At 44.2% G+C, this 27,646-nt stretch overlaps 1 protein-coding gene across 1 annotated transcript in view; it reads right to left on the reverse strand.

Annotated features, from left to right (window-relative positions):
• Positions 1-1,802: 1,802 nt before the first annotated feature.
• Positions 1,803-27,646, reverse strand: part of NDUFS2 (NADH:ubiquinone oxidoreductase core subunit S2) — a 117,989-nt gene continuing 92,145 nt past the window's right edge. Inside the window, exons 12-14 of the mRNA XM_078671264.1 lie at positions 22,449-22,532; positions 11,266-11,323; positions 1,803-2,083 (exon numbers count right to left, since the gene is read on the reverse strand). Of these exons, the coding sequence (XP_078527390.1) occupies positions 2,046-2,083; positions 11,266-11,323; positions 22,449-22,532 (180 nt within the window). The 3' untranslated portion in view covers positions 1,803-2,045. The remainder of the gene's footprint in view (positions 2,084-11,265; positions 11,324-22,448; positions 22,533-27,646) is intronic.

The following is a 27,646-nucleotide window of genomic DNA, read 5'->3' on the forward strand; positions in this document are numbered from 1 at the left end:
TACACACCAATGAAAAAATGTCGACAAAAAGTCAGAAAAATTCTATCAAAAAAGGACAGGGGTAGCTCTCTTCAACGGATCTGTGCTGGCCTGAAAGAGAAGAACTTATGTCAGTGTGCCGAGTTGGCCCCTATACAGCAGACGCGGACAAAGACACACGCACGCAGGGGACTGATCAAGAAAAATCCTCCGGATCCAGTCTGACGCCATGCGAGTTCAAGGGCAAGGAATCTGTGGCTAGTTGGCTCTATCAGATTTACAGTACAATCGTACTTCAGAAATGAAAGTACACTGCCACTGTCTCTTGATACAATTAAATTAAAGACATGAAAATACACTACCACCGTTTCATAATGAAACATCAAAATACACTACCACTGTATTATGAGACATGAAAATACGCTGCTACTGTCCGAGATATGAACCAGTCTTCCGCGCTAAAGAGATTAAATCCATCTCCATGTTTTTCACTCATTCTTACCTTTCACCTGAGACGTTTTCAGTCTCTTCTTCTGTCACTGTTGTGTAGCAAGTGTGACCGGGGCTCTAAAGCAATAAATGTTGGACATACCTGCTCTTTACCCTGGGCCTTGGTGCCACTGTACCTGCTGAGATTTATAGCTATCTCAAGCTCTAATTGTCTCACAACCTACCTTTCTTTATCAGCACAGCACCCCAGCAGCCATAAGGATCCTCATTTCCCCCATAAAACCATCTTTTACATGTAATAATAAAGAAGCAAAGCCAGGAGTTTTTGCAGAGACGACAAAGATTGAGTAGGTATAGAGCAATAATCCACTCTAAACTTTTAAAGGAAATTAGGTGTACAGAATGGTAGTGTGAGAAACAACGTTCCTCTCTGTGGAGCTCTCCAGTATCAATGTAGGTCTCAATACAATTTAACTGTTTACCAAATTCATGTCACTAACTCTAAAGCATTCACAGTGGCCCCTCCCACTCACTATTCAGGTATTGGTTCATTTGGATTGGCCTCATTCAGCCATTCCTTGAGGAAGAGGTTTTTCATTTTTTGAATCGGGAAAGCGTCTTTACATGTACTGTGGCTATTGACTGGTGTGGTAGTCCACCTCCTTAAACAGTGCCTACCATCCCATTGAAATATCGGTGAAGCAAAGCATCTATGCACTGCAAAGGAGGCACATTTGTGCTCTTAATAGTGATTCACACTTTCGCTCTGGACAACTAATGGAAACTTACATGCATATTCAAGTAAAATATATTGTTCTTTTGTGCAATGTTCTCTCTGTGAACTAGATATAAACATTTGTTCAAAAACCAAAGCTAGAAATGACGAAATGTTAATGTAATCATTAATTTAACTCCTCATTTTAATTTTAACCCATTTAAAAGTATTCAGAAAAATGTGTTTCTCATGCTCCAATATTGAGGTGACAAGGACCTTTATTTGAGATTTAAATACCTCAATGCTGCAGTTCTCCACCTCTGTGTTCCGGGTCATATATCTGACTCCAGTACAGCTCATTATCAGGCCCTGCTATCTGCTGCATGAAGATAATAATGTAAAATAAACACAGGTTTCCCTTAACTTTAAAAGGAAAATGTGATCCTGTGTTTATTTAAAGTGAAGGATATGAGTTACTCTGAAGGTGTTTGTGAGCCACTGATCGATCGCAATCTACTGGTTGGAGACACCGGAGCTAAATGTAAGTAAATATATATATATATATATATAAAAAAAATATAAAAAAAAAAAAATCGCTAAACACGTCATATACATGGCAATGGAGAAGACAAAGAAAAAAACAAAACAAGAACTACTCAAATGAGAATTTTTTTATTTTCAGCTTTTAACACCCTCCTATAATGTCATAAGCAGGGACTGGATCTATGTAGCTGATTTAAATAAGAGGCTACTTTAACACGTACTTGGATGCGGGTAAATCCCCAGAACATGACATGAGCAAACACACACCAGAGCGCACTGTCAGTGTACATTCTGTAAAATAGAACACATTAATTTCTCTTTCGAGACATTCTTTCAGTCGCACTCGTTGGGTTGCTGCTTATCTGTCCACTTCCCCAAACACAATATCCTGAGTGCCTGCAAGAGAGATTATAAAAAGAGACAGGAAGAAAGAAATTCCATGTTAGCATTTTTTCTTTTTGTAGCTGCCTCCCACACTTATCAAGTCTTTTAATCAGCACAGATAAACATCTGTTAAAAGCACTCCATAACGTGTATGTCTATTAACCAGTTGGACCCATATGAAATAATATACAGATTTTTTAAATGCATCTTAAGCACAGAAAAATAGCACATCACAACATCCCAAAACTTTTATCGTCCAATGCAAGTTAAATTAAGTCTTTCCTCTTGTAAACAATTACCTCTAAAATGCACTACAACTTGACATTAAAATGCAATTCACCAAACTTGGATTGTGAGGAATTTACTTGGATCCCTGCACCAATTGCCATACAGAACAGGTTACTTACTTTCCTTAACTTTCTTCCTGATGGCTGTGGTGGCTTCTTAAAATTTCCTAAATTAACCTCGGGAAACCGACAGGTAGATCTTGAACCAATTTTTGAGACAATGGCTCAAGGTGCCCCCCCTAAAGCAGAGGCCTCACACCACTAGAAGCAACATGGCATTGTACATACGGTGCTTGAGAACAACGGACATAAGTTCTGTCCATGGTTTTCCACGCCCTCAAGAGAAGAGTTGGCAGGGTCACAAGTAATCTGCCGGAGTCACTGTATTCATCAGAAGGAATGCTACCAAAGGTAGTCATCTTATTCTTATAATGCATTGTACCAGCACATTTTTTAATAGAACCATTCACAATACTGCTCTGTCAAAGTGGCGACTAATTCTGCACTTGTGAGACAAACAAATGACTTGCCTTCGGTAACTATCTTTCTTGTGGGTACTCAGTCTAACTGCAGACTTCTGACCTTTAGAATATTCTCAAGGAACCAGACATTTTACAGCAGTGCTTGACTGTACCGCTAGTTAGTGTCATGCGGCTTCTGCATGAATAGAGTTTTTAGACAGATACCTTAGTGAGGATGACATCCACAACCCCAGGAGGCAGATCACATGCAGTCAAGTGCCGCTGCTCAACCTCCAATGATGGAGGTGTCGATTGTGCAGGCAGAGAACCCTGCTTCGACAGAAGAGCCTCCTGAAGTGGTAACCATAAGGAGAAATACATATGCCCAGAAGCTGCTCATACCACAATCTTCTGGCCCAATCCGGAGACAATGGGATGACTTGGCCCAGTCATTCCTGATCTTCAGAACTCAGGAGAGGTAGCTGTGGAGAAGGTGTAAAGGAGTCCAGTGCTACACTCTAACTTCAATGCTTCTCCAAGAGACAGCATGTTTTTTTAACTCCAACACACAGATGCATTGATAGTGCGCATTATAAACTGTGGCGAAAAGATCTATCCAGGGCTCTCCACACTGTCAGAAGACGTCCTGCACCACTTCAGGGTACAACTGTCAGGCGCCGCTGGCAAAGCCCCTCCGATCTGGAATATAAACGTCCTGCTAGATGGTTCATGAGCAGGGAAATGCACTGACGCTCCAGCCAACTCCAGAGGCCCACAGTACCCAAGACCCCATGACCACTCTTCTTGTTGCAGTGCCACATGGCCGTGTGTTGTCCATGAGAAACTGCACTAGCCTTTCAATGATGGATGGCAGGAAGGGAAGGAGACGGTGGCAGTGTCTCCAACCCGCTTGTCGGTCGCCTCATGTAAGGAGAGCGTGTGTGGAATGGTACCAACATAATTTTTAAAAGCAAATGTAAATTGAACTGTGGCATTATTTTACTGATATAACACTAAAGTGTATTTTTAAAATCGGAGCGCATTGCTTGCACCGCACGCACTCACCAAGAAGCAACTTAGCTTCCAGATATCCTCGCGTGACCCACGGTGGGTGAAAGCGCTAGGCTGCCGCCTCCCACGGTAACAAGGGGGTGGTAGGCTTCTTACTCACTTCCTGTTCACTTCCTGGTCCACTGGGAGCGGTTAGCGCTCTAGTGGATCCACGCAGTGGTATATAGGCGGAGCGCCGGAGGTGCTCGCTGCGGGAAGGAGACGGTGGCAGTGTCTCCAACCCGCTTGTCGGTCGCCTCATGTAAGGAGAGCGTGTGTGGAATGGTACCAACATAATTTTTAAAAGCAAATGTAAATTGAACTGTGGCATTATTTTACTGATATAACACTAAAGTGTATTTTTAAAATCGGAGCGCATTGCTTGCACCGCACGCACTCACCAAGAAGCAACTTAGCTTCCAGATATCCTCGCGTGACCCACGGTGGGTGAAAGCGCTAGGCTGCCGCCTCCCACGGTAACAAGGGGGTGGTAGGCTTCTTACTCACTTCCTGTTCACTTCCTGGTCCACTGGGAGCGGTTAGCGCTCTAGTGGATCCACGCAGTGGTATATAGCCCTCGCGCCCTTTTGAGCGCGCAGCGATCGCGCGCAGCCCCGCCGAAGAGCTGCCCGTCTGCGCCCGTCCGCGACAGGACGGGGCCAGGGGCCACAGCCATTGCGCCTTCTATATTATCACGATCAGGTATGAATCCACACTTTATCACCTACTCCACTCAATCCTTAAAAGCCCTAAAACCGCTGTCCGCATGCAGCACTAAAATACCATGGCATACTGTGGAGGGAGCCTTTTCATGTTTAGAATGTCATCATCGATTGCTCTGTAATTACAGTCCACCTGAAGTAGAAGCTCCCGCAATAAGGTTGAAGTCTTTCCTTCTTAACGTAAGATCCCTGCCCAAACACCAGCACGAGGTATGGGATCTGATACACTATCCAGCCAGACATATGTTTCATCACTGAAACCTGGATGAAGCCCCACACCATCACTGCCGTAACAATGGGGATCCCAATCGGATATAAACTTAAACACCTAGATAGAGAAGGGAAGACTGGCGGTGGCCTAGCAATCATACACAAGGATGACTTAAAGGTCACTGTATTTTCGCAATATCAAAGCCCACTACTTGAAATCATGTTTTTTAAAATTGATCTTAAAAGCCACATATTCTGGAAAGGAGCTCTGGCTTATCGTCCCCCAGGATCAAACCCAGACTTCCCGCTCCTCCTCCAAGAGTTGCTAGCGCCCCAACTCAAATCCAACGAAGATTTTATCCTTCTAGGGGACTTCAACATTCATGTAGATCAACCAACTCTACCTGAATCTTACTCCCTTATCACTGACCTGTTAAATCTAGGTCTAGAGATAAAAAACACCGGACCCACGCACAGTGGTGGCCACACGTTAGACCTTGTCCTCTCCAACTGTTCAAAGATCAACTGCCTTCCGGCAAGAGAGATCCTATGGACAGACCATTTTCTTCTACAATTCTCATTTTCAATCCCCAAAAAACCCACTAACAAAGGACCCTTTCCTCAGACTTGGCGCCGCCAATGGCACAAAATCTCCTTAAGTAACCTACGGGAAATTTGGGTAGAACCCACCATATTAGCAGAAGACACAGCAGACACAGCACTGGAAAAATTCACAGGCTCAATTAAGCAAGCCATTGACACCCTGGCCCCTTTAAAACTATACAAAGAGTATCCCTCCTCTAAACAAGAAAGTTGGTATACTCAGGAGCTAAGGGAGCAAAAACAGAAATGTAGGCAAGCCGAAAAAAAATGGAGGAAGCATAAGACTGAGGAGATTAGAGCGGTCTTCCGTCTTGCTCAATCCATCTACTACAAAAACATCAGAACGGCCCGTAAAAATCGTCTTCTGCAACAGCTGGAAGAAGCTGTTAATTGCCCTAAGGAGCTTTTTAAAATCCTGCAAAACTTCATCAAACCCGCCGCATGTGAGAGCCCTGAGGAGTTCTCGCAGATTTTATGCGACGACATATCATCGTTTTTTGAGAGTAAGATAAACAACATATATGAGAAAATAGTGGCTGCCAATAACAGCATGAGCGATACCAATAAGATTACACCTCTAACCCCGCCTAAAGATAACCCACACCCATTATCATTTTTCCCCCTTATTGAAAGTACAGATCTTCCTCATCTCATTACTCACATTAAATCAGGATCTCCAAATGACCTCCTCCCTGCCAAGATGGTTCCTCCCCTGATCCCTCTCCTGGGCCCCTTTATACAAAATGTTATTAACATCTCTCTTACTAAAGGACACGTCCCGGTAGAGTGGAAAAGGGCAGTGGTAAACCCAATACGCAAGAAAGCTGCATCCCCATGGACCGACCTCTCCAACTTGCGCCCCATCTCGCTCCTGCCATACATCAGCAAAATAGCTGAGAAGCATGTGAACACCTATCTGTCACAACATCTCGAAGCGACGGAGGGCCTGGACTATTCCCAATCTGGTTTCAGGCCGAACCACAGCACCGAATCAGCCCTCCAAACAGTGACCAATAACATCAGAATGGCACTGGATGGAGGTAGCTCTATGATTCTGGTGCTGTTGGATCTCTCCGCCGCTTTCGATACGGTGTCTCACAAAGTGCTTCTTGAGCGACTAAAGGGCGTAGGATTGGAGGGAGTGGCACTGACATGGATGGAAAGCTTCCTGTCAGGCCGTTCTCAAGAGGTCAGGCTGGGCTCCCACAAATCCATCTACAGGGAGCTCAACAAGGGAGTGCCACAGGGTTCTTGCTTAAGTCCTACACTCTTCAACGTGTATGTGGCCCCCTTGGCCACTCTAGCAAGATCATTTGGGTTTACACCGGTGTCGTATGCTGACGACACCCAACTCCTCTTTCCCTTTAAAGATCTAACACCTGCAATACAAAGATCTTTTGCAGAGGGAATGAAAGCAATATCTACATGGATGTCATTAAATTGCCTCCAATGTAATATCGGAAAAACTGAGGTAATGTTGTTTGGGCAAGCAGCAACACACTGGACACCGGATTGGTGGCCCCTGGAATTGGGCCCTGTTCCCAGCCCTAAAAGCATGGCGAGAAACCTTGGAGTGTTATTAGACCAGACACTCACTTACAAGGACCATGTGAACCAGGTGGCTAGCACCTGCTTCCAAGCTATTGGAATGTTAAGAAGAGTGTTCCCCTATCTGCCAGACTGCCATAGGAAAACACTCGTGCAGGCATTAGTCATCAGCAGAGTGGATTACTGCAACGGCCTCCTTTTAGGAGCAAACGAAGGGCAGCTCAAAAAGTTGCAAGTGATTCAAAACACGGCAGCAAGGATAGTCCTCAATGCCCCCCCTAGGACTCCCTCCCTCCCTCCCTCTGCTGATTAGGCTCCACTGGCTGCCAGTGAGGGCACGAGTACATTTTAAGACCCTATGCACCATCCACAAAAGCATGATAGGCAAAGGCCCAAAATATCTGGCCAACATCTTCCTGCCCTATGCCCCTGGACGTACCCTTCGTTCCGGTAACCAGCAGCTTCTGCAGGTGCCCAGAATAAAAAGGTCCAGACAAGGAGGGCGAGCTCTGGCCCATCTTGGACCAAAGCTCTGGAACTCCCTACCTTCTGAAATGAGAATACTTACCAACCATCTGACCTTCCGTAAGGTCTTAAAAACGTACCTATTCCCCAGCAATTGATCCCTCTCTGTTTATATGTACTACCCATATTCATCTGAGGATATTCTTACTGGCAAAGCGCGGAGATACCCCTTCGGGGGTCTATTCAGGCGCTATAGAAGAATATAAAATAAAATAAAATAAGGTCTTAAATTCCAGGCAGCTGGCCAGCAATACCAATAGATTTATATGGAGCAGAGTTTCTGCCAGAGACCAGAGTCCTCTGATTGCTACCTCTCCAAGTGACCTCCTTAGCGGGTCACATTCATCACCCCCATCAGCTTGGGGTGGGGGAAAATTCTGTCGCTGGTCAGGTTGAGATAGAGCAGCCACCTCTGCAGATCTTTTACACTCTCCTCTGAAACCCGAATAACATGTGTCATGTTTCCTTGGTGCAGGCACACTGAAACTTCAGATTGCAATGCAGAGTCTGCATGTGCCACTTGGCGAATGGACAAAAAGGATGCCCGAGGCCAGCAGGCCAAGAAGACTTCAAGCTTCCCTTTCTGAGATCTATTACTGAGGCTGAAAAATAGATGTCCTAGCTTTAATGTCTTAGACTTGTTGAGAGAGAGGAAAGGTTCAGAACTGCACTGTATTTAGAAGAGCTCTAATAAAAAGAAGCCTCTGTGAAGGAATCAGGTGTGACTTTGGTTCATTGATCGAGCACCAAAAAGATTAGAAATCGCCTGGAGAAATCTTTGATTGACTGGTAAGCCCTGCTTCAATTACCAGTCTTTGAGGTAAGGAAAACTGGTATCCCCACTCTCCAAAGATGGGCGGTAACAACCGCCATCACAGACTCCCTTGAACCACAGGTAACATCTGTGAGACTGCAGGACAGGCAAATGAAAGTACACTGGATGAAGGCTCAAGGCAATCATCACGTCTGCCAGATTCAGGGCAGGGTGAACTTGGGGCAGTGCCGTACGTGCATTTTCAATTTCTCCTTCTGCAGGAAGGCATTCCGAGGGCAAAGATCTGAAATTGGACAAGGGCTTCCATCCTTCATCTGCACAAGTAAGCCAAGGGAGTTACAACCTGTCCCTGCTTCCAAGGGCAGCACCCTCTCAATGACGTTTTGGCCAGTAGGTACTTCGCTTCTTGCCACAACATTGATAGGATCACCACTGAAAGTTGCTCTGATGTGGGAAGAAGTTGAGGCATGTTGTAATGGAGCGGTAAAGGCAAAGTATTGCAGGATGATCTGGAGGACACATCTGTCGGAAGATATGGCCTGCCACTCTGGAAGAAAATGTCTGATCCTGCCTCCTACACGGAGGTTGTGCGCCCATATGGACAAACTAAAGCGTCTTGGAGGCTGATACAGTAAATGCAGCTAATGTGTGAAGCAGTGTCCCAGGAGACCTGCAATGAGTCTGCTTGTTCCCGATCCTTGGCCACAAAAGGACTGGGGTGACTGATACAGTGGTGGTGGGGTTTGTAGATGTCGAAGGACTGTAGATGTATATAACTCGGCCCCCTGGAGTAGCCTTAAAAGGGTTGGGCTGCTAAAGAAACTGTCAGGCCGGAATTGAAATGCTAAAAAAAAGCCCTCTGCTCACCTCAGGTGCCAGTAAGGAGTACCATACACTGTTGGCCCTGAGCAGGTACACGTTATATACAGGTCCCAAAAGCAGTAACCACACACAAGCATCATGGGCAGCCTGTAACATCAACTCGAGGACCAACCTCCCTTGCTTGCAAGTAGTAGTTCTACAGTATCAGGTAATGTAATCTAGGCAAACAGGTGTACCTTACTAGAGTAGGACTTATTGTTGGACTGCATGCACTGCTGTCATTAACGTATGAACCGGATGGGACTACACGGTCTCTGCGCAACTTCTTTGTATTAGGCACATAGTGCCTATTTATTTATTTATTTATGAGCTTATAGAGCGCGACAGCTACCCAATGGGTTTCCCGGCGCTAAAAAAAACTATGAACTGAGCCATGGCTCACGTCACTGCAACAACCACGTGTGCATGATTTAACAAAATACATATATTTATTTAAAATGTTGCACTGTGACTCGCATGGTGGAACAGAGGCATAACGGAGTACCGATCTAGGACAGGCTTTCGTCATGCTTTCAGCCACACAGCAAGGATGTCACTCTATACGCACATATAGAAAGACACATAGAATCACACGCAGTCCCAGCACACAGGGAAACAAACATTCATACAAAGTTTGTGCCAGCTGAACACAAAGCTTACCTGTGGCAGTCCCCTTCCAAATCAGCTTGCATGCTCTTAGACTTCAAGGAACACTATTCCTAAATTTTACAACTCATAACTCTGGCAAGCAGCACACCAGAGCCAGGCCCACAAACTTCTACCAATTAGAAACCCGGATAGGGTTATAGGTAGAACCTTTTGTCTCTATTACGACTTCTGACAGGGCAAAAATGTGTATGATTAACAAGCCTGAAAACATCATTACCTTTCATTGTGCACTCTCTGAAGTTTGTGCATCATGTCTGATACGTGTGCGGCTGTTGAGTAACAGCCATTGTCAGACACATGCACGTTGCAGCCAGTGGGGCCCTCTTCTGCTGCAATTGTGACATAGCAGCTTTGACATGCAAACAAATGATCACTGAAAAAGCTGTAATATCTTGAGGAATTAGTGGTAGAGTGAGGCAGCGGACCAATGCATTGGTGCCTCTATGGATCAGCCGCCACTAGTCACAGTCCAACATTTTCCATGGATCCTGCTGCACTGTTTACAGGTTTAAAGATTTTCTCGGTCTACGACTTAGGCTTTTTCTTCAGGTTTTTATCTACACTATAGGCGCCATTTGTCTGCATGCGGCCGAGAACAGGCTACATTATCTATAGGGCCAATGGGAATTGGTCTTGGACTTTACAAATACCGTTTCACCTTTCTGAAGCCTTGCACCTAAGTCAGAGATGTCCGACATTGCTTGAAAGCTGAATATGTTCAATCACCTAAAGTTAATCTCACAAAGCATGTACTAACAGTAATCACATACAGAACACGAGGTGCTGAGAAACTATACACTGGTAAAACGAGCCAAAATCTCCACATGCATTATTTTAAATTTGTGACTTGAGCCATATATGAGAGTCTAGACAAATGCAAGCGAAGTCAATGACACAAAGCCTACAGTCACATTAAATGGTACTCTGTGCCTGGAAAACAACAGGCGCAAATAGGGGGAGTCCAAATGTTTAATGGCAGACCCAACTCCATCCAGAGTAAGAAGTGACCAAGAAATCAAAGTTGGCAGCATCTGGACTTAGAATTCAGACCCACAATCAATTTAATTCTGGGCCAGAGCAAGCTTGTATTCATTAAGTGATGTTCCATAAGTTTAGCAGAAAAATCAGTGCTTTGTGAAAGAGTGACCTACAGAATGATCATAGCCTATATAGACATTTGGTAGGTGCATTGGATAAACAGGCGTTTGTTAGAATTAATACCACAATGATGATGTTTTTCAGACAAAGATTTTCTACCTTTGACTAATAATGATGTTTTATCACACATTTTCAGTTTATAATTTTCTATGGTAGTTCAGGGCTGTTCCAGGCTAATGTTCACAAGTATAAATGCTTAACTAATGAGCTGAAACAAACGCCTATATCCAGTTAGTCTCCCTTTTAAAGCAGATAATATTTTAAACAGGTAAATGTATAGACGATCAAACATTGAAGAATCATCCCAAATAGAAGATAAACCTACCAATGATTGCCACAACATCTGCCAGCATGTGCCCCTGGGCCATCTTATCCAAGCCAGCCTATGGAGGAAAAACATACGTATAAGAGGCTTGTCTAGCATCTCCTGCTTTTATTCATCGAACACCACATTAAAATCAACATATTTTGATATCCTTTAGAAAATTTAAAAAAAATGTTAACACTGTAGCACATCAGCAGGTAAGATTACATGCCTCATCTGGGGAAAAAATGAATTTTTTTGATCAGTTGTTGCATTTTAGGATAATGAAATTCTAATAGTTAAGGACACATTACAAACAATAAAATGGAAATGTTAACACTGAAGCACATCAGCAGGTAAGATTATATGCCTCATCTGGGGAAAAAATGAATTTTTTTGATCAGTTGTTGCATTTTAGGATAATGAAATTCTAATAGTTAAGGACACATTACAAACAATAAAATGGAAATGTTAACACTGAAGCACATCAGCAGGTAAGATTATATGCCTCATCTGGGGAAAAAATGAATTTTTTTGATCAGTTGTTGCATTTTAGGATAATGAAATTCTAATAGTTAAGGACACATTACAAACAATAAAATGGAAATGTTAACACTGAAGCACATCAGCAGGTAAGATTATATGCCTCATCTGGGGAAAAAATGAAATTTTTTGATCAGTTGTTGCATTTTAGGATAATGAAATTCTAATAGTTAAGGACACATTACAAACAATAAAATGGAAATGTTAACACTGAAGCACATCAGCAGGTAAGATTATATGCCTCATCTGGGGAAAAAATGAATTTTTTTGATCAGTTGTTGCATTTTAGGATAATGAAATTCTAATAGTTAAGGACACATTACAAACAATAAAATGGAAATGTTAACACTGAAGCACATCAGCAGGTAAGATTATATGCCTCATCTGGGGAAAAAATGAATTTTTTTGATCAGTTGTTGCATTTTAGGATAATGAAATTCTAATAGTTAAGGACACATTACAAACAATAAAATGGAAATGTTAACACTGAAGCACATCAGCAGGTAAGATTATATGCCTCATCTGGGGAAAAAATGAAATTTTTTGATCAGTTGTTGCATTTTAGGATAATGAAATTCTAATAGTTAAGGACACATTACAAACAATAAAATGGAAATGTTAACACTGAAGCACATCAGCAGGTAAGATTATATGCCTCATCTGGGGAAAAAATGAATTTTTTTGATCAGTTGTTGCATTTTAGGATAATGAAATTCTAATAGTTAAGGACACATTACAAACAATAAAATGGAAATGTTAACACTGAAGCACATCAGCAGGTAAGATTATATGCCTCATCTGGGGAAAAAATGAATTTTTTTGATCAGTTGTTGCATTTTAGGATAATGAAATTCTAATAGTTAAGGACACATTACAAACAATAAAATGGAAATGTTAACACTGAAGCACATCAGCAGGTAAGATTATATGCCTCATCTGGGGAAAAAATGAATTTTTTTGATCAGTTGTTGCATTTTAGGATAATGAAATTCTAATAGTTAAGGACACATTACAAACAATAAAATGGAAATGTTAACACTGAAGCACATCAGCAGGTAAGATTACATGCCTCATCTGGGGAAAAAATGAAATTTTTTGATCAGTTGTTGCATTTTAGGATAATGAAATTCTAATAGTTAAGGACACATTACAAACAATAAAATGGAAATGTTAACACTGAAGCACATCAGCAGGTAAGATTACATGCCTCATCTGGGGAAAAAATGAATTTTTTTGATCAGTTGTTGCATTTTAGGATAATGAAATTCTAATAGTTGAGGACACATTACAAACAATAAAATGGAGTATGTTCATTGGGCGGGACTAAACTTTTGAAATAAACAGGATAAAAAAAATTTGCGCACATGAGCTCTCTCATATCCTGCCATGGCAGCATCCATCTGAAGCAGTTGTTTGCATATAACTACGAACACAGACTCAAAGCTTAACAGGGTCAAATAAACATTTTAATCCTTCCGAGGTTCATAAATTGAATATCATTAAATCATGAAATGTTAACCCCTGTATATCGAGTTTCATGTGGCCAAAACTGTGATAATTATAAAAAGAATTCCTCAAAGTCCTTGATATAACCTCTGCACATCAGTATCTCCCTGCTTGGAGCTGGAGGTAGAATGACTGTGTGGCCACCCCAAAACACATGCAGAACCAAAGCACAAGAGCTGGAGGATAAACTGTGCCTTAATTGCATGCGGACACAAATGGTACCCTACTGTTTCAAATGCTTCTTAAAGCCCTGTTGCATGACACCTGGTTTTGGGTAGAACCAGCAACCCTGTTGCAATATACAGCTGCAGTTCTAAAACTAGCCTTGGCAATGGCATGAGTTAAGGAGGGAACATTTTAATATCGGAGGCCTCAATCAGGCTAGTTACAGCCTGTTAGCGATACCACCAGCAGAGTTCACTGGAGGAAACTGCCCACGTCAACAATGATAAGCGCAAAACAAATGAGGGCAAAACAAGCTTTGTAAACTCAGGGTAGTGGTGATGCATGTTTGATCCACCCTCCAGCAGGAAGGCATTAGAAGCCATAAGTATGAAGTGAAACAAAATGTTTCCCTTTGCCAAATAGTTCTTTTGATGCCCTCTATTACTAACGAATTTGTGTTACAGCTCTGAGTGCAGTCAGCAGTACTCCATCTGAAAGACTAGACCTGCTTGCTTTTCAGCTCATTTGCTCCTTTTGTCCCGTCTTCAAGATATCCAGGCTTTATATCCATCATGTTTTCCAGCAATGAGATTGTTTTCCTTCCAGTCGTGCGCTGACAATCCAGACCTATGCTTGGCTCTGTCTGTCAAGTTACCTTTCATTCAATGCAGAAAGCCTTGTTGAAAATCATCATAGAGAGAAATATGCCTTGGCCACAGTGGCTGACAGATTTATGCCTATGCGCAAAATGTATGAAAGCTTTACTTCTCCTCAGAACAGATTCTTCTACTCCCACTGACTCTGCAACAGGTTCTTATTCTCCCACTTAGGCATAGTGCTCCTACCAGCACTGCTTCAAACACCGGCTTGCACCAGTTGCAATTCTTAGGATTTAAAAAACTATTACCTTTTGGCAGCTTATCCGTCACTCCCGATCACGCATACAAATTTTAAACCATCTACTTTGAACCAGTCTATGAATTTTCACTGCAGCCTCATTTTTCCATACAACACAACAATGTGAGGTTCATAAATTTGTTAATCCGTTATCACGGTTTTTAAACCCTATGCAGAATGGCAAATATTTTCCTCAAGGAAAAGATAGGATACAACTCACATTCGATCATTGGATGGAGGAGCACTGAGGTACAGAGAGGCGACCTGGGTTCTGCGTACAATAGCGCAATCCGGCGCAAAAAGGGTTGCGGGAAGACCATCCTGTGCAGTACTGTAAACATAAATACCCACTACACTGAGTCAAAGGCCTTTGCTGCATCCAATAAGGCTACGGATGCTGGGAATTCAGGATTCAATTGGTTAAACATTGCAAAGATAGTCCTGAGCTTTTGCGTAGTGGATCTTGTCGGTATAAAACCAGCCTGATCTGGCAATATGAGATTCTGCAACAAAGGTTGTATCCGTGTTGCAATAATTCTAGCTAAAATGTTGGCATCTATATTTATTAAAGACAGTGGGCGGTAGGATTCACACTAAACTGGGTCCTTGCCTGTTTTAGGGAGAGTGATCAGTAGCGCCTCTATCAGCAAGGTCGGGAGCAAGTCCTCCTCATACGCCCCTTCATACATCTCAGCTAGATGTGGGATCAATACATCTCAAATTTTTTATAGAATTCCCCGGGGAGCCCACCCACCCCGGGAGCTTTATTATTGGGAAGAGAGTTAATAGCCTCTTTGATCTCATCTTTCGTAAAGTGATGACACAGGTATTCCCGATGATCAATCGATAGCCATGCCAGTGCAATGTCGTCTAAGTAAAGGCAGATTTCAGAAGGGGACACAGTAGTTTGTGTGGAATATAGGAAAGTATAATATTCTGCAAAGCAGTCTAGAATCGATGGGGTGTCATATGAAAGTTGTCCTTGCATGTTTGTTATTTGTGTTATATATGTAGACTGGTGTGGTCGCCGTATACTGTGCGAAAGCGCCCGTCCTGGTCTACCCCCTCTCCAAAGTTACGTGCCATCTATTTACATGAGATATACTTAATCTCATCTTCTGCGAATTCATGATAGGTATCAAGCTTCTGCATAATATCCAATAGATCTTGCGGTTCTGAGTGGCCGCAAATTATGTCTCTAACTGTTGGATCTCCCTATCTGCCAGTGATAATTGCTGTTGAATGGCTTTCAATATACCTGCATGCTTTCCTATACAGTGTCCCCTTATAGTAGCCTTAAAGGCCTCCCAGAGTGTTTTCGCACTACTAAAGGACGCTGTATTTAGATCAATTTATTTATTTGAAAAGTTTTATATAGCGCTGGCTGGTATCAGAGCTCTTCACATGAGGATCAGCGAGTTACAGGTAACAAAATTAGATCAGTTACAGGCGCCACGTTTAGACATAGGAGGAAAACATGAGATTACACAGAAATGTGAGTTAAAAACGCGTAGCATAGCCAAGACAAACGTCTTGTGGGGAGTGATAGGTAGAGGGGGAATGTTAAACAGGTGTAAGGGAGCCCGGTAGGAAACAAAACAGGGAGGTGAGGAAAACAATGTCCGATGTCTGGCTGGGTAGGTGTCGGCCAAGGGGTGAACCAGAGCCAAACTCCTCTATAGCTGCATAGGACAAATCCACCGGACATCAGCCAAGGTTGCTCAGGTAAAACAGGGGTAAGGAGTGCAGATAGGAAATACAACGGGGAGACGAGGAAAAACAATGTCCGGCTAGGTAGGTGACGGCCGAGGGGTGAACCAGAGCCAAACTCCTCTATAGCTGCATAGGACAGCTCCACAGGGCATGGGCCAACGTTGCTCGGGCACCGAGGTGAGTATATTTGAAAAGTATTAAATTGCGCTGGCTAGACCCAGGGGTATCAGAGCGCTTAACACGAGGAAGGCATACAGAGGGATTACATAGTTACTGGAGCATAAACATAGCACAGCGAAGAACAGTGATTTAAAAATTACATCAGTTACTAGTACAATTAAATAACAATAGAGAACAAGTTCTATGGAGCATGGAGGGAGGTGGGGGGAAAGTAAAGGGGAAAAGAAAGCAGAACAGTTCTGGCAAACATGCCATGGAGGAAAGTACTTCACGATAGGGGGAACTGGCTCATTGGTATAGGCCAGCTGCGTCTCAGCATTTTCATTGCTGCTTTTGTTGGGGGAGGTAGAGTGCATTCTGTCCGCTTCCACCGCAATCTTAGGGTCAGGCGGTTAGTTGTGAACGATCATCGCAAGGTTACAAGGAAACTGATCCTGTGAACAAAAGCTGTCCCGCCTGGTCAGGAGATGGGTCCGGTGAAAATCCCCATGATAGAGGGGTTCCAACGGGGCAGCACGGACGATGTCTCAGAACCTTCCGAGCAGGATCTGAAAGTTTCTCTTCCTCCGCCATTTTGAGACTTCCCATTTCTTTGTTTAACGGGACATCGGCGGTGGTTTTGCCCAAAACAGCGCAATCCGCCAAGCCACGAAAGACCACAATGGCAGCGCTCCATGCACGGCGCCGCAGGGGGATTTGGCCCCAGAGCTCTGTTGGCAGCTCGAGTGGCCCCACCAAGGGGGGACCTGGGCGTCACCACTTCAAAAATGCAAGGCGTCTTCGCTGTGGAGGAGGGAGGCAGGGCGACACAGGCACTCCACAGGCAAAGGAAACAAACCCGCAGCAGAGAAGGATGTCCGATAATAATAATAATAATAATAATCCACATTTATATAGCGCACAATCACCCGTTAGGGTCTCTAGGCGCTGGGGGGCCGTCTGGAAGATTAAGCAAGCTATTGCCCAGAGTCGCATAGTGCTGGGCTAACCTGCCGCCGGAGCCGGGGATCGAACCCTGATCCCCAGATTCCAGTGTCAGTCGCCCTGGCCGCGGCGCCACACCTCTCCCTGGTACAAGGGCAACAGCTTCCATCCGCCTGGAGGTGGCGTGGTCGCCGATCATACAAGCCGGAGGGCTCAACGCTGCAGAGAAGCGGCGAGGCAGTCGGGGAAGAGGACTACGGAGTCCAAGCGGACCTTCAAGCCGGTAAGCCACAAATAAATCGCAGATTAGGAAAACAAGTGGCATTTGAAGTAGGTAGCTTGGGAGTGGAGGTCCGGTAAATAGGGGATATCTACCGGTTTGGAGATCCCCAACACCGGAGCTCCCGTGAAGAGCTCCTACCTGGCGGTGTATATCGATCAATGTATTCTACTATAGCCGGATGCAGCTCAGAGCGAAATACCTGGTCTAGGAGTGCTCCCTGTTGCAAGCGCCAGGTAAACTGATGCAGAGTGTGAGTTGAACTGCGAGCACCAGATGTCCGGGCGCATGGTCTGACAGGGTCTTAGGCATGTTGTCTATCAATGTTGTCCATGTACTAACATCTTGTGTAGCTAGCCAGTAGTCTATTCTCGACCACGTATTATGTACCATGGACGTGCAAGTGCCCTCCCCGCGACCCGGTTATTTGAAACACCACAGGTCAGTCATTGTGCATTCTACCATGCCATCTCTAATCGCTTTTGCCGCTTTCCTTCCATATCGTTCATTACCTGTAGACCTAAGGCAGGATCTAAGCACATGTTAAAATCCCCACCCCATATAATGGGAGTGGGTGGTAGATCTCGTAGTTTTGCCCATATAGGAGCAAAAAAAAAAAAGCGGCTCATGAGTGTTTGGGCCATATGCTACGACTATGGTTAAGGCGGTGCCTGCAACGTTTCCCTGTACTATGACTTATTGCCCCTGGTCGTCTTTGATGGAGCTAATAAGGGTAAATGGGGTACCACGTTGAACCAGGAGCATTACTCCTCTGGTATAGGTGGATTAGGAAGATTCCATTCTGTAAGAAGCCCACCTTGCACCTATTCTCTTCTCTGTGGTATCTGTAAGATGTGTTTCCTGCAGGCAGGCAACATCTACCTTATGTCGGTCTAGGTATGCCAGGACCTTGCAAATTTTCACGGATTCTGAAGGCCTCCGACATTCCAGGTCAGGAATGTTAATGATCTAGTGAGTTGCATTCTTTTATCCGTATGCATCATTGCCTGTGAATTGGACTTGCCGGTGACTTGTGTGTTGGTCTCTGCCACGTAAGATGGTATCTTCTACAGTGATGCTGGCCAGAATTTTCGAATTTTCACCCCACCCATCCCCCTCTCCCTCCCACTTAGCCAACCCCGTACCTACGGTGAAGACAATGGCCAACAAACCAGGTAACTCCCCCAACCCCTCCCTCCCATTTTTGAAACGGGAACTTGGTGTGGTGCACACAGGTTGGCGGGAGCTGCCAGCCAAGATATTCCGGCGATATAAAAGTCGCAAGACTGGTCACATCAAGAAACTCTTTTTGTGCACCCAGTGACCTATCCGTGATAGTGCAGCACATCTCTTGCCATAAGTGACCCTTTTTGTTTAACTAAGCGGCAATACACATATAACACAAAGTCATCCAAGGGTTACTAAAACCCAGTATCAGAGTTTGCACTTATCTATGCGAGTGGTTACAGAGGCGTGTTCTTGTATCTGCATCTTGCAACCTCACACCGGCGGTGCCGGTGGAGCAAGTCAGTTATTCAAAGTCAAATGTGTCCTGCTGTTCATCCGGGCCGCCCCTAGGTGACTGCCTTCTGGGGGCCTGGGTGCCTTCTTGCTGTAAAAACATGAGCACATCCTTAGGTTCATTATAAACAGTTGACTTGCCGCCATCCATGATTCGCAAACGCACGGGTTCATCATTGCATATGGAATGTTCTGGTCACGAAGCTTCTTCTTCACTGGCAGGAACTGCTTTCGGGCTTCCTGGAACTGCTGTGTGAAGTCTGGGTATATGGAAATGTCCATTCCTTCATGCTTTAGACTTCCCAGTTCTCTGGATTTCCGGAGCGCCGCATTACGATCTTGATAGTTTAGTAGCCTGGCAATGATCGGCCTTGGTCTGGCGCCCAGTGGAGGTGGTGCGGCCAGTGACCCATGTGCCTGTTCAACAATAAAAACACCAGAGAAAGTTTCCCTTCCCAGCAGAGTCGTTAGCAGTCCTTCAATGTATTTTTCTATCAGGCCTGTGTTGTTGTCTCCGCAATTCCCATTAGTCGAAGGTTGTTCCTTCTTGAGCGTGCTTCGGAGTCTACAGCCCTCGCCATTAGGGCTAGTATGGTTTTATCCATCTTACACTGCCGCTGGTCCATTTGCTGGTGCACATCTTCAACGTCAGAAATTCTTCATTCAGCCATTTCTATGCACGCCGTATGCTTCAGACATCCGATCCACTCTGTGTGAGGGTATCTATTTTCCCAATTAATATTTGTTAGGGTGGCCTGTATAGTCGTAAACATGGAGTGCACATCCCAGGAAGCTTCTACGACTGTGGGCGCCACTGCGTTCTGAGTAGGTTGCTGAACCTCCTGACCCCACTTGGTTGCTTTTTTCATTTGTTCGAATTGTAACTTTGATTGGGTCCTGTCCGTTTTCCCCAAGGTCCTCCTGTAGGATCTGTAAGGAGTGCGCGCCTTTGCCTAGCCAAATTAAATATTCAAAATGCACGGTTATCTTTGACCTTTGCCCCTGTCTTTAGGCGTATCAGATACAGTCCACTCAGGGATGCCTTTCTTACAACGGCGCTGCGCCCTCGGACGTCACTGCCAACTTCCCCACTGTTAAGCCGTTTCTCCTGGGTGTTGTTTTATGATTAGCTTGCTGTGTGCCAGTCTATGGCATGGCAAGTGGACCTCCCCATCAGCAGTTCTACTATGTTGCAGCTAAATATGTACTGCTCTTTTTCGGGCCCAGCACCTTCCAAAAAAAAACCAGTGCAGACTCTGGCGATGTTCGACGTTTGGTTCCTGAACTACTTGGGTCTGGGGGGCCCACCAACACTTTTGTCAACTCACTGTGTTTCCTGGCCGCAGCCCTCCATGGCGCACTAGGGTAGTGGAAGTAGTTCATGGACAAGGCTGCTGCTGGCTGCGCTGTGACCAGACTCGCCCTCCTGTGTATTGGGGCTGTAGCAGGCAGACCCTGGCCATGGTCTGCCCGATCGTGCTGTCTTCCCCTGTAAGGTGTATGTGCTGTGTCGACGGGGGAGCCGTCCCCCGCTAAATGGCAGCTGTGGCGTATCTTGATTATCATGTCAAGCTAAGGTCTCCCCCAGCGTACCACCTTCACCCTTAGGTGCCCCCTCAGTCGACACTCTCAGTATGTGCCTTTAATTTCTCTCAATATCCGCATTGAGGGCCTTACAGTCTCACCTTCACGATCCCACGGCCGTGGTTCACCTTGATGTCCTCCCATGCAGGTATCTCAGGGTTAATGCCGCGTAGGTCTTTGTGCCCTCTGGCGCCAAAACCGATGCCGTCTTTCTGCTGTGTGGCCGCCACCAGTGCCGGTCCGGCACAACCTTTCCTTCCTTTCACGGCTCTCCGCCACTCATTTGTTGCTCCGGCCTCTGTTACGTTGCTCAGGCCGTGTGAGGGGGTATTGAGTTTTTTGTGCGCCGCCCTCCAGTAGCGGCTGGCCGCGCCCGACGCCTCCCTGCCACTTGCAGCAAGGATTTGCAACGCCGCACTGCAGGATGGGGGCTGCCACTTGCGTGCTCTACATCACGGCTGGTGTTTACTCAAGCTCGCGATTTCGGCCCACGTCTTCCTAACCTGGGCCTCCCTTACGCCGCACGGCCACGCCTGAACTCCAGCTTCCCCAGATTGATTTTCACGCCAAGCGGGTTTCTAAGGACGGACCCAGTCCTTCGATGCAGTTCTGCAAAGTACACAAGCTTCATGGAGCTCACTAGGTGCAGGATAGATTAAGGATTGTTACGTGACCAAAGTAGCTCGCTCAAGAAGTGGCCATCTTCGGGCTTGGCTAGCTCCGCCCCCGATATCTCATTTCTATAGTATATTTTCATAAAGATTAACCATATAAATTCCATTTCAGCTATTTAGTCTATTACTTATTCATCTAGTTTATTTAGGCAGAGCTGAACACCATCACCGGAATATTAGTTAACATGACAGATTAAGGTCACACAGAAAGATCCAGCCCTAAAACTCTGTATTCGTAGTTCGCTTTGGTAGCAACATATGAATTTGTAGTGATTTACTTGTCAAACTGCACTCTACAAGAGCACTAAGGAAGGTTGTAACAATATCCAAGTTGCTTGACCTACATTAATGTGACTAAAATATACTACACATGGTAAACAGCTGAGATGCGTTCAATGTACATGGCGGAGGTGTTGTCATTTGATGAGGCCTCAACTGGAAGTTTTTCTTAACACCAAAATATTGAATTCAACAATATTATGAGGGCACATGTCTGAACTCATCTCTTTCAAGTTACCGACAATAACAATCAATCACCAGCCAAAGAAAGAGCTTAAATAATTTTCACAGCCAGTATTTAGTTTAGGTTCGTTGGGCTTCTCAAATAGTAGTTTCGATCTCCACGTTTACCCACCTGTATTGTTCCAACAACATGAGAGAGACCTGGATTCATGACTTAGCAGCATTTTATTTTAATGTGATCACTATGATTCAAGACACAATGTGAGGAAAACCTTTTTCACCAATAAAGATAACGTCACACATTAACCTTTTGAGCAAGAAGTTTTTTTTAGATGATTATGTGACAGCTGTAACATTCTCCTATTACCAAAAAAATAGACGTGCAAGCAGATCTACCATACGCTTGAAAATTAGATCTAGCAGGAACAACGTTCTTGGAGAATGGCTTCCAAAGGGCATGAATAACAAGTAGAAATAGGAGAACAAATTCAAGGGGTTGCTATAAGAAAAAGTGAATTAAAAGTACCCCTCTATTACAAACAATCGTTCCAAGACTAAGCCATTAGGGAATGAACAGAGCCACCCATTCTGGAATCTGAATTTAACTACTAAGTTCTTAAAGTGTTACAACTTCTTCTACACAATTTGATGAGACTGCATACATTCTTGCACATATGGATAGAAAGTCTGGATGTATGACTATATTTATTGATCATCATTTGCAGGAACAGACAATAGTAAGAAATAAATCTTACCAAGTGAGCAAAACCTGGTGCTTTGATTTTGCAGCGATAGGGTCGGCTACTACCGTCAGAGACAAGGTATACACCAAATTCACCCTGTAAACAAGAACACTAAATTTGAGCAGACTGAAGAAAATGACTTTTTTCTCTAGTAAATGAACTATTTTAAATGCAAGTAGAGTTTGGCGTTTCATAACCTGCTTTATATCTAGCTCCATTGACAAGTTTCAGCTGGTAGTATTACAGCTTACTTACATTTCACATTCGTATGTTACAGCCCTGTTTTGTACAGGAAACCACCATAACAAGAATATCAAAACATTATATCATAAGTTCCTTAATAATGAAGAAATTAGCAAAGTTTTCAGACATGTACTGAGAACCACCCAATAGCAAGATTCCATTTTAATCTCAAACCAGTTTTGCCCAAAATTTCTCTAGGATGGCTTTTTTTGACAAGACAGTTCATTATGTCCTAATTTCTTGTTAATCTTAGGATTTATTTGTAGTTAAAACATACTTAGACCTGTAGTGCCCAGTGGAAATGAGAATATAAAAATGAAGTACATTTCTTGCATCACCTCACTCATCCTTTTATTTCTCATCAGGTCACTTTCCTTTGTATTCAATATCATTTGTACTTTCCGGTATCTATAAGCTTGGGGTAAACAAAAGGGTCAGCCCTTCGACTGCAATACCCCCACCTCCAACAGCGATAAGTCAAAGGATTTGCCTATTAAAGTTTATTAAGTGTTTAGGCTCTCAAAGGTCGTTGTTAAAGAACAGCATGTCTCAATAGCTCAGCATCATGAAAAAGTATGTGACAGAGTGAAATGGGAACATTGAAGGAGCTTGTGCAGTCAGGATAAAAAAAGTTTGCTTTTATTCAACTACAGTTCCCAAGTCTTGGTATCTTTCATAGATTCACAGGCTTTGAATTATTCACCAGACCGGCTGCCCCTGTTAAAGAGTTGTGCCCAGAAGTAATCAAACAGATTTAAAACAACAGTACTGGACCTCATCAACCAAATCATGTTGGATGTGGCAAGCAGCCAAAGTGAAGGAGAGGCTTGTCCCTCCTCTGCCCTGGAGGCTATATCCTCAAATTTTCACAACAGGTGAGGAGAAGAAACGTTATAAAAGCATTGTACGGAAGGAAACGTGATCAATGTAACTATTAACAATACCAACACTAAAGAACAGCAGCTAGAGTGAAGTATCTCTCTATTGTCCAACATAGATGTATAAGCTTTGGTTTTAGAGAAGCAGCAGTCAAAATAGGAAAATTAGGGAAAGCTGAACTGAGACTCATGTTATTGAAGCTGGTAACAGAGTACCATACGTCAGACGTTGCACCTTTCCTCGGACTGGTCTTGTAGGTCGTAGTAAGGAAAAAGGATTGATACCTCAGCCACATTGACACTTACAAAATACCAAGCAAAAAATGAAATGCAAGTATAGCTCTTATGCCTCTTGAACAGAAACTGTCCGCAAGAGAGCACGGATGGATAAATAGTTTGCAAAGTTTTCTAAACATTAAGGTGTGGGCCAATGAACCATTTAACATCCCCTGAAAGCAGCTAACCCCGATTCTGTCCTATATGAGATTTACATGATTCTAAATGAAGAATTGGCACCCATTTTGTTACAACTTTTTAATTCAGCTTTTTTGCATAGACAGTATCTCCCGCCTTCCTGGGACGAGGCCACTCTAAACATAATTCTCAAACAAAACAAACACCCTAGGGCCTGCGAGTCTTACAGACCTATCTCCCTCTGGAACTTTGACTATAAAATGTATACACAGATTTTAACCACGTGGCTCGAAAAGGTTTTGGGCACTTTGTTTCAGAGTCATCGGAAAGGCTTTGTTAAAGTTAGTACACATTACCTAATAGAGGCAATAGATTCGGCTGGGGAGCATCGTAAATTCTTGACAGTACTGACTTTCAATGCTGCTAAGGCCTTCAATAGGGTTAGCTGGCCCTCTCTGTATAGGATGATTCAGCAGTTCAATCTAGGAGAGGATTTTTAGTGGCAGTTAGTTCTTTATATAAAACCCCCTCAGTCAGGATTTTAGTTAAAGGAAATCTCACCAAACCAATACATATTGGAAGAGGGACCAGGCTAGGGTGCCCTCTTTCACCTCTCCTTTGATTTGGCAATCTGGGATACTCTGGAAGGGTGTGGAAGCATGTCCAGTTATGATGTTAATCAGCAAAAAACTGAGATAATGGAATATGCAACACACCAGTGATCTAATTAGACGGGAAATAATGTACCTCGCAATTCAAGTACCGTATTTTCCGGCGTATAAGACGACCCGGCGTATAAGACGACCCCCTACTTTGCTTGATAAAATGTAGGTTTCGTGCTATACTCGCCGTATAAACCTAGCCCCACTTCCAGCGCAGTCCAACGCAGTTAGGTTCTAAAAGGTTTACCGTACGGTATGCGATTTTATATAGCGCGGACTTTACCCGTTTGTGTCAGAGCGCTTTACAGTAACAGTATTGATACCAAATGAATATACCGGTGCCTAACATAGCAAGCATAGTGACGTTCCAATATCCCCCCAGCCCCCGCGGTGCGAGGGGAGGGGGAGCTCTGGCACTGGGCCCTGGGCACGGACGGCGGATTAGAGAGCGTGGGCGGGAAATGGTGCAGCTCGAACTCGCATCCAAGATCAGCCCCTCGCTGATTTTGTTGGGGCCGTGGCATAGTTTTGTTTTCTAATCCGAGGATGTGTGTGGTCGCACATCTCTAGCTGTGACAAGGCTCCTTGCATTCTATGACTTAGAGGTACCGTAAGTACGTTCACACTACTTGTGATTGTGAATACTCGATCTGGCTCCTAGCACGAAACCTGATTGCTATTTGGTATGTCTTTTTATTTACTAAAGTGCCTCTTAGCACGAAACCGGATTGCTACTTGGCATGTCTTTTTATTTACTGAAGTGCCTCTTAGCACGAAACCTGATCGCTACTTGGCATGTCTTTTAATTTACTGAAGTGCCCTGCAGCCATGGCTGTATGGTATCTAAGTTTATTTATTTATTTATTTATTCAAAGTTTTATATAGCGCGAACAAGATCCTTACAGATATCAGAGCGCTTCACAGAGACAGGGGCAAGGGCAACAGGAATGAACAGGATAATGGGAGCAATATAGTAGTCACTAAACATAGAAGATAACAATAATGTACAGAAACATATCAAAACCTATCAAAATACAGTCAGGTAAACAAGTAATATAAATACAGCAAAGAGTATTATAAATTGATCATTAGAAAGAGAGTAGCGTAGTAGTGACCCCCTAGGTAGGAGGATAGTGCCAAAGGGCAGGGTGATCAGTGATACAGCGCGATGCAGAGACTCAGTTCCAGTCTCTGTAAGGTTCAGGAGATCTTGGCCAGAAGGATTCTCTTCACCTCTTTCTTGAAGAGTGCAGTGGAGGAGATAAGCCTCGTTTCCGGAGGGAGCGCATTCCAGATCCTGGGTGCCATTCCTGAGAAGGAGCGCTTGTATGTTTTTTCTTTCCGGAATCTACTAGGTTTCAGAAGTAGATTTTTTGTACTACGATTGGATCTCGACCCTCCTGATAAAGACAACTTTTGCGCAAGGTAGTTGGGTGCTTTGTGGTGCACGGCCGAGTGTGTCATTATTGCAATTTTTAGCTGTATTCTGGCTTCAAAAGGCAACCATTTTAGAGATTTTAAGTCTGGGGAAATATGCGAATGTTTTCTTGAGCCAGTAATGAGTCTCGCGGCAGCGTTCAGGGAGGCTCTTAGGGGTGCTGTTGTGGATAGCGGGAGTCCGCTGAGGGCCACAATTCCGTAGTCTATGCGAGGGATGACTAAAGCTTGTACAGCAGTTTGGAAGTCTTTGGCAGGGAGGAAGGGTTTGAGTTTCCTCAGTGTGTTGATTTGGAAATTAGCCCCTTTTGTGGCTATGCTAACGTGCTGTTGCATGTTGAGCTTGGCGTCAACTGTGATGCCTAGGGATTTCGCTGAGTCCACGATAGTAGGTTGGACATTGAGTGCTGTTAGGTTATTGAGCCACGTTTGGGTGGTGGAAGTTTTTGCCGGGGGTGAGATGAGTAGGAACTCAGTTTTCAGCGCATTTAGTTTGAGGTGATTAACGGCCAACCAGGATTGAGTGTTGCTAAGTGTGGAATTCAGTAGTTTGATATCTTCCGGGGATTGTAGCTTTAGGTAAAGTTGTGTGTCATCGGCGTACATATGGAATTGAACATTGGATGCTTGGAGCAAAGTGGCGAGTGGTTCCATGACGAGGTTGAACAGTGTGGGGGAGAGGGAGGATCCTTGTGGGACACCTAGATCTGCAGGCACTGGTTTAGATAGCACATTGTCGATCTTGAACTTCTGCGACCGGTTATGAAGGAAAGAAGAGAACCATTTGAGAACAGTTCCCGAAAGACCCATTCTAGTGCTTAGCAGCTCCAATAAGTTCTCATGTTTGACCGTGTCAAAAGCTGACGATAGGTCAAGAAGGATGAGGAGACAGGAATCATTGTGGTCAAGGATTTGGAGGGCGTCATCAATTATGTGTGTCATAGCTGTTTCCGTGCTATGTTTCGCTCGGAAGCCTGATTGGTGAGTGTTGAGAAGGTCAAATTGGTCAATGTGTTTTGTTAGTTGGAGTTGGACACATTTCTCCAGCAGTTTGGCCAGGGTGGGATATTGGTGATAGGCCGGTAGTTGTTCAGGTCAGACGGGTCAGCTGTGGGTTTCTTGAGTATAGGTGTGACTTGCCCCACCTTGAGGGAGTCTGGGATGAGACCTTGTTGAAGGGAGCTGTTGATGATTTTGGTCCAAAGAGGGAGGAGCAAGGGGGTGAAGTCTTTTACTGCATTAGCAGGTAGGGGGTCTGTGAGGTGATTAGAGGGCTTCAGAGTGCAGAGTAGTTTGTGTATAGCTTCTTCTGTGTAGCTGTCGAAGTGCAGCCATGATGCATTGTTTTTAGGTTGAATGTTGGACATTCTGGTGTGATTGGGGGAATCGGCTTAAATCCATGACGAGGTCATTCCTTATGTTGTCGGTCTTTTGCTTAAAGAAAGCAGAGAAGGCTTCACAGTGTGGGGTGTCGCTTGTTGCTTTGTTTGATTGTAAGGGTTGTGCCTTTGTTTGAGTCTTGATTAGTTCGAACAGTTTTCTTGGCCTGTTTTTTGCTTGGTCCAGTAGACGGCTA

Source organism: Lissotriton helveticus, chromosome 12 (assembly GCF_964261635.1).
Source record: "Lissotriton helveticus chromosome 12, aLisHel1.1, whole genome shotgun sequence".
In the NCBI taxonomy this organism is placed as follows: Eukaryota; Metazoa; Chordata; class Amphibia; order Caudata; family Salamandridae; genus Lissotriton; species Lissotriton helveticus.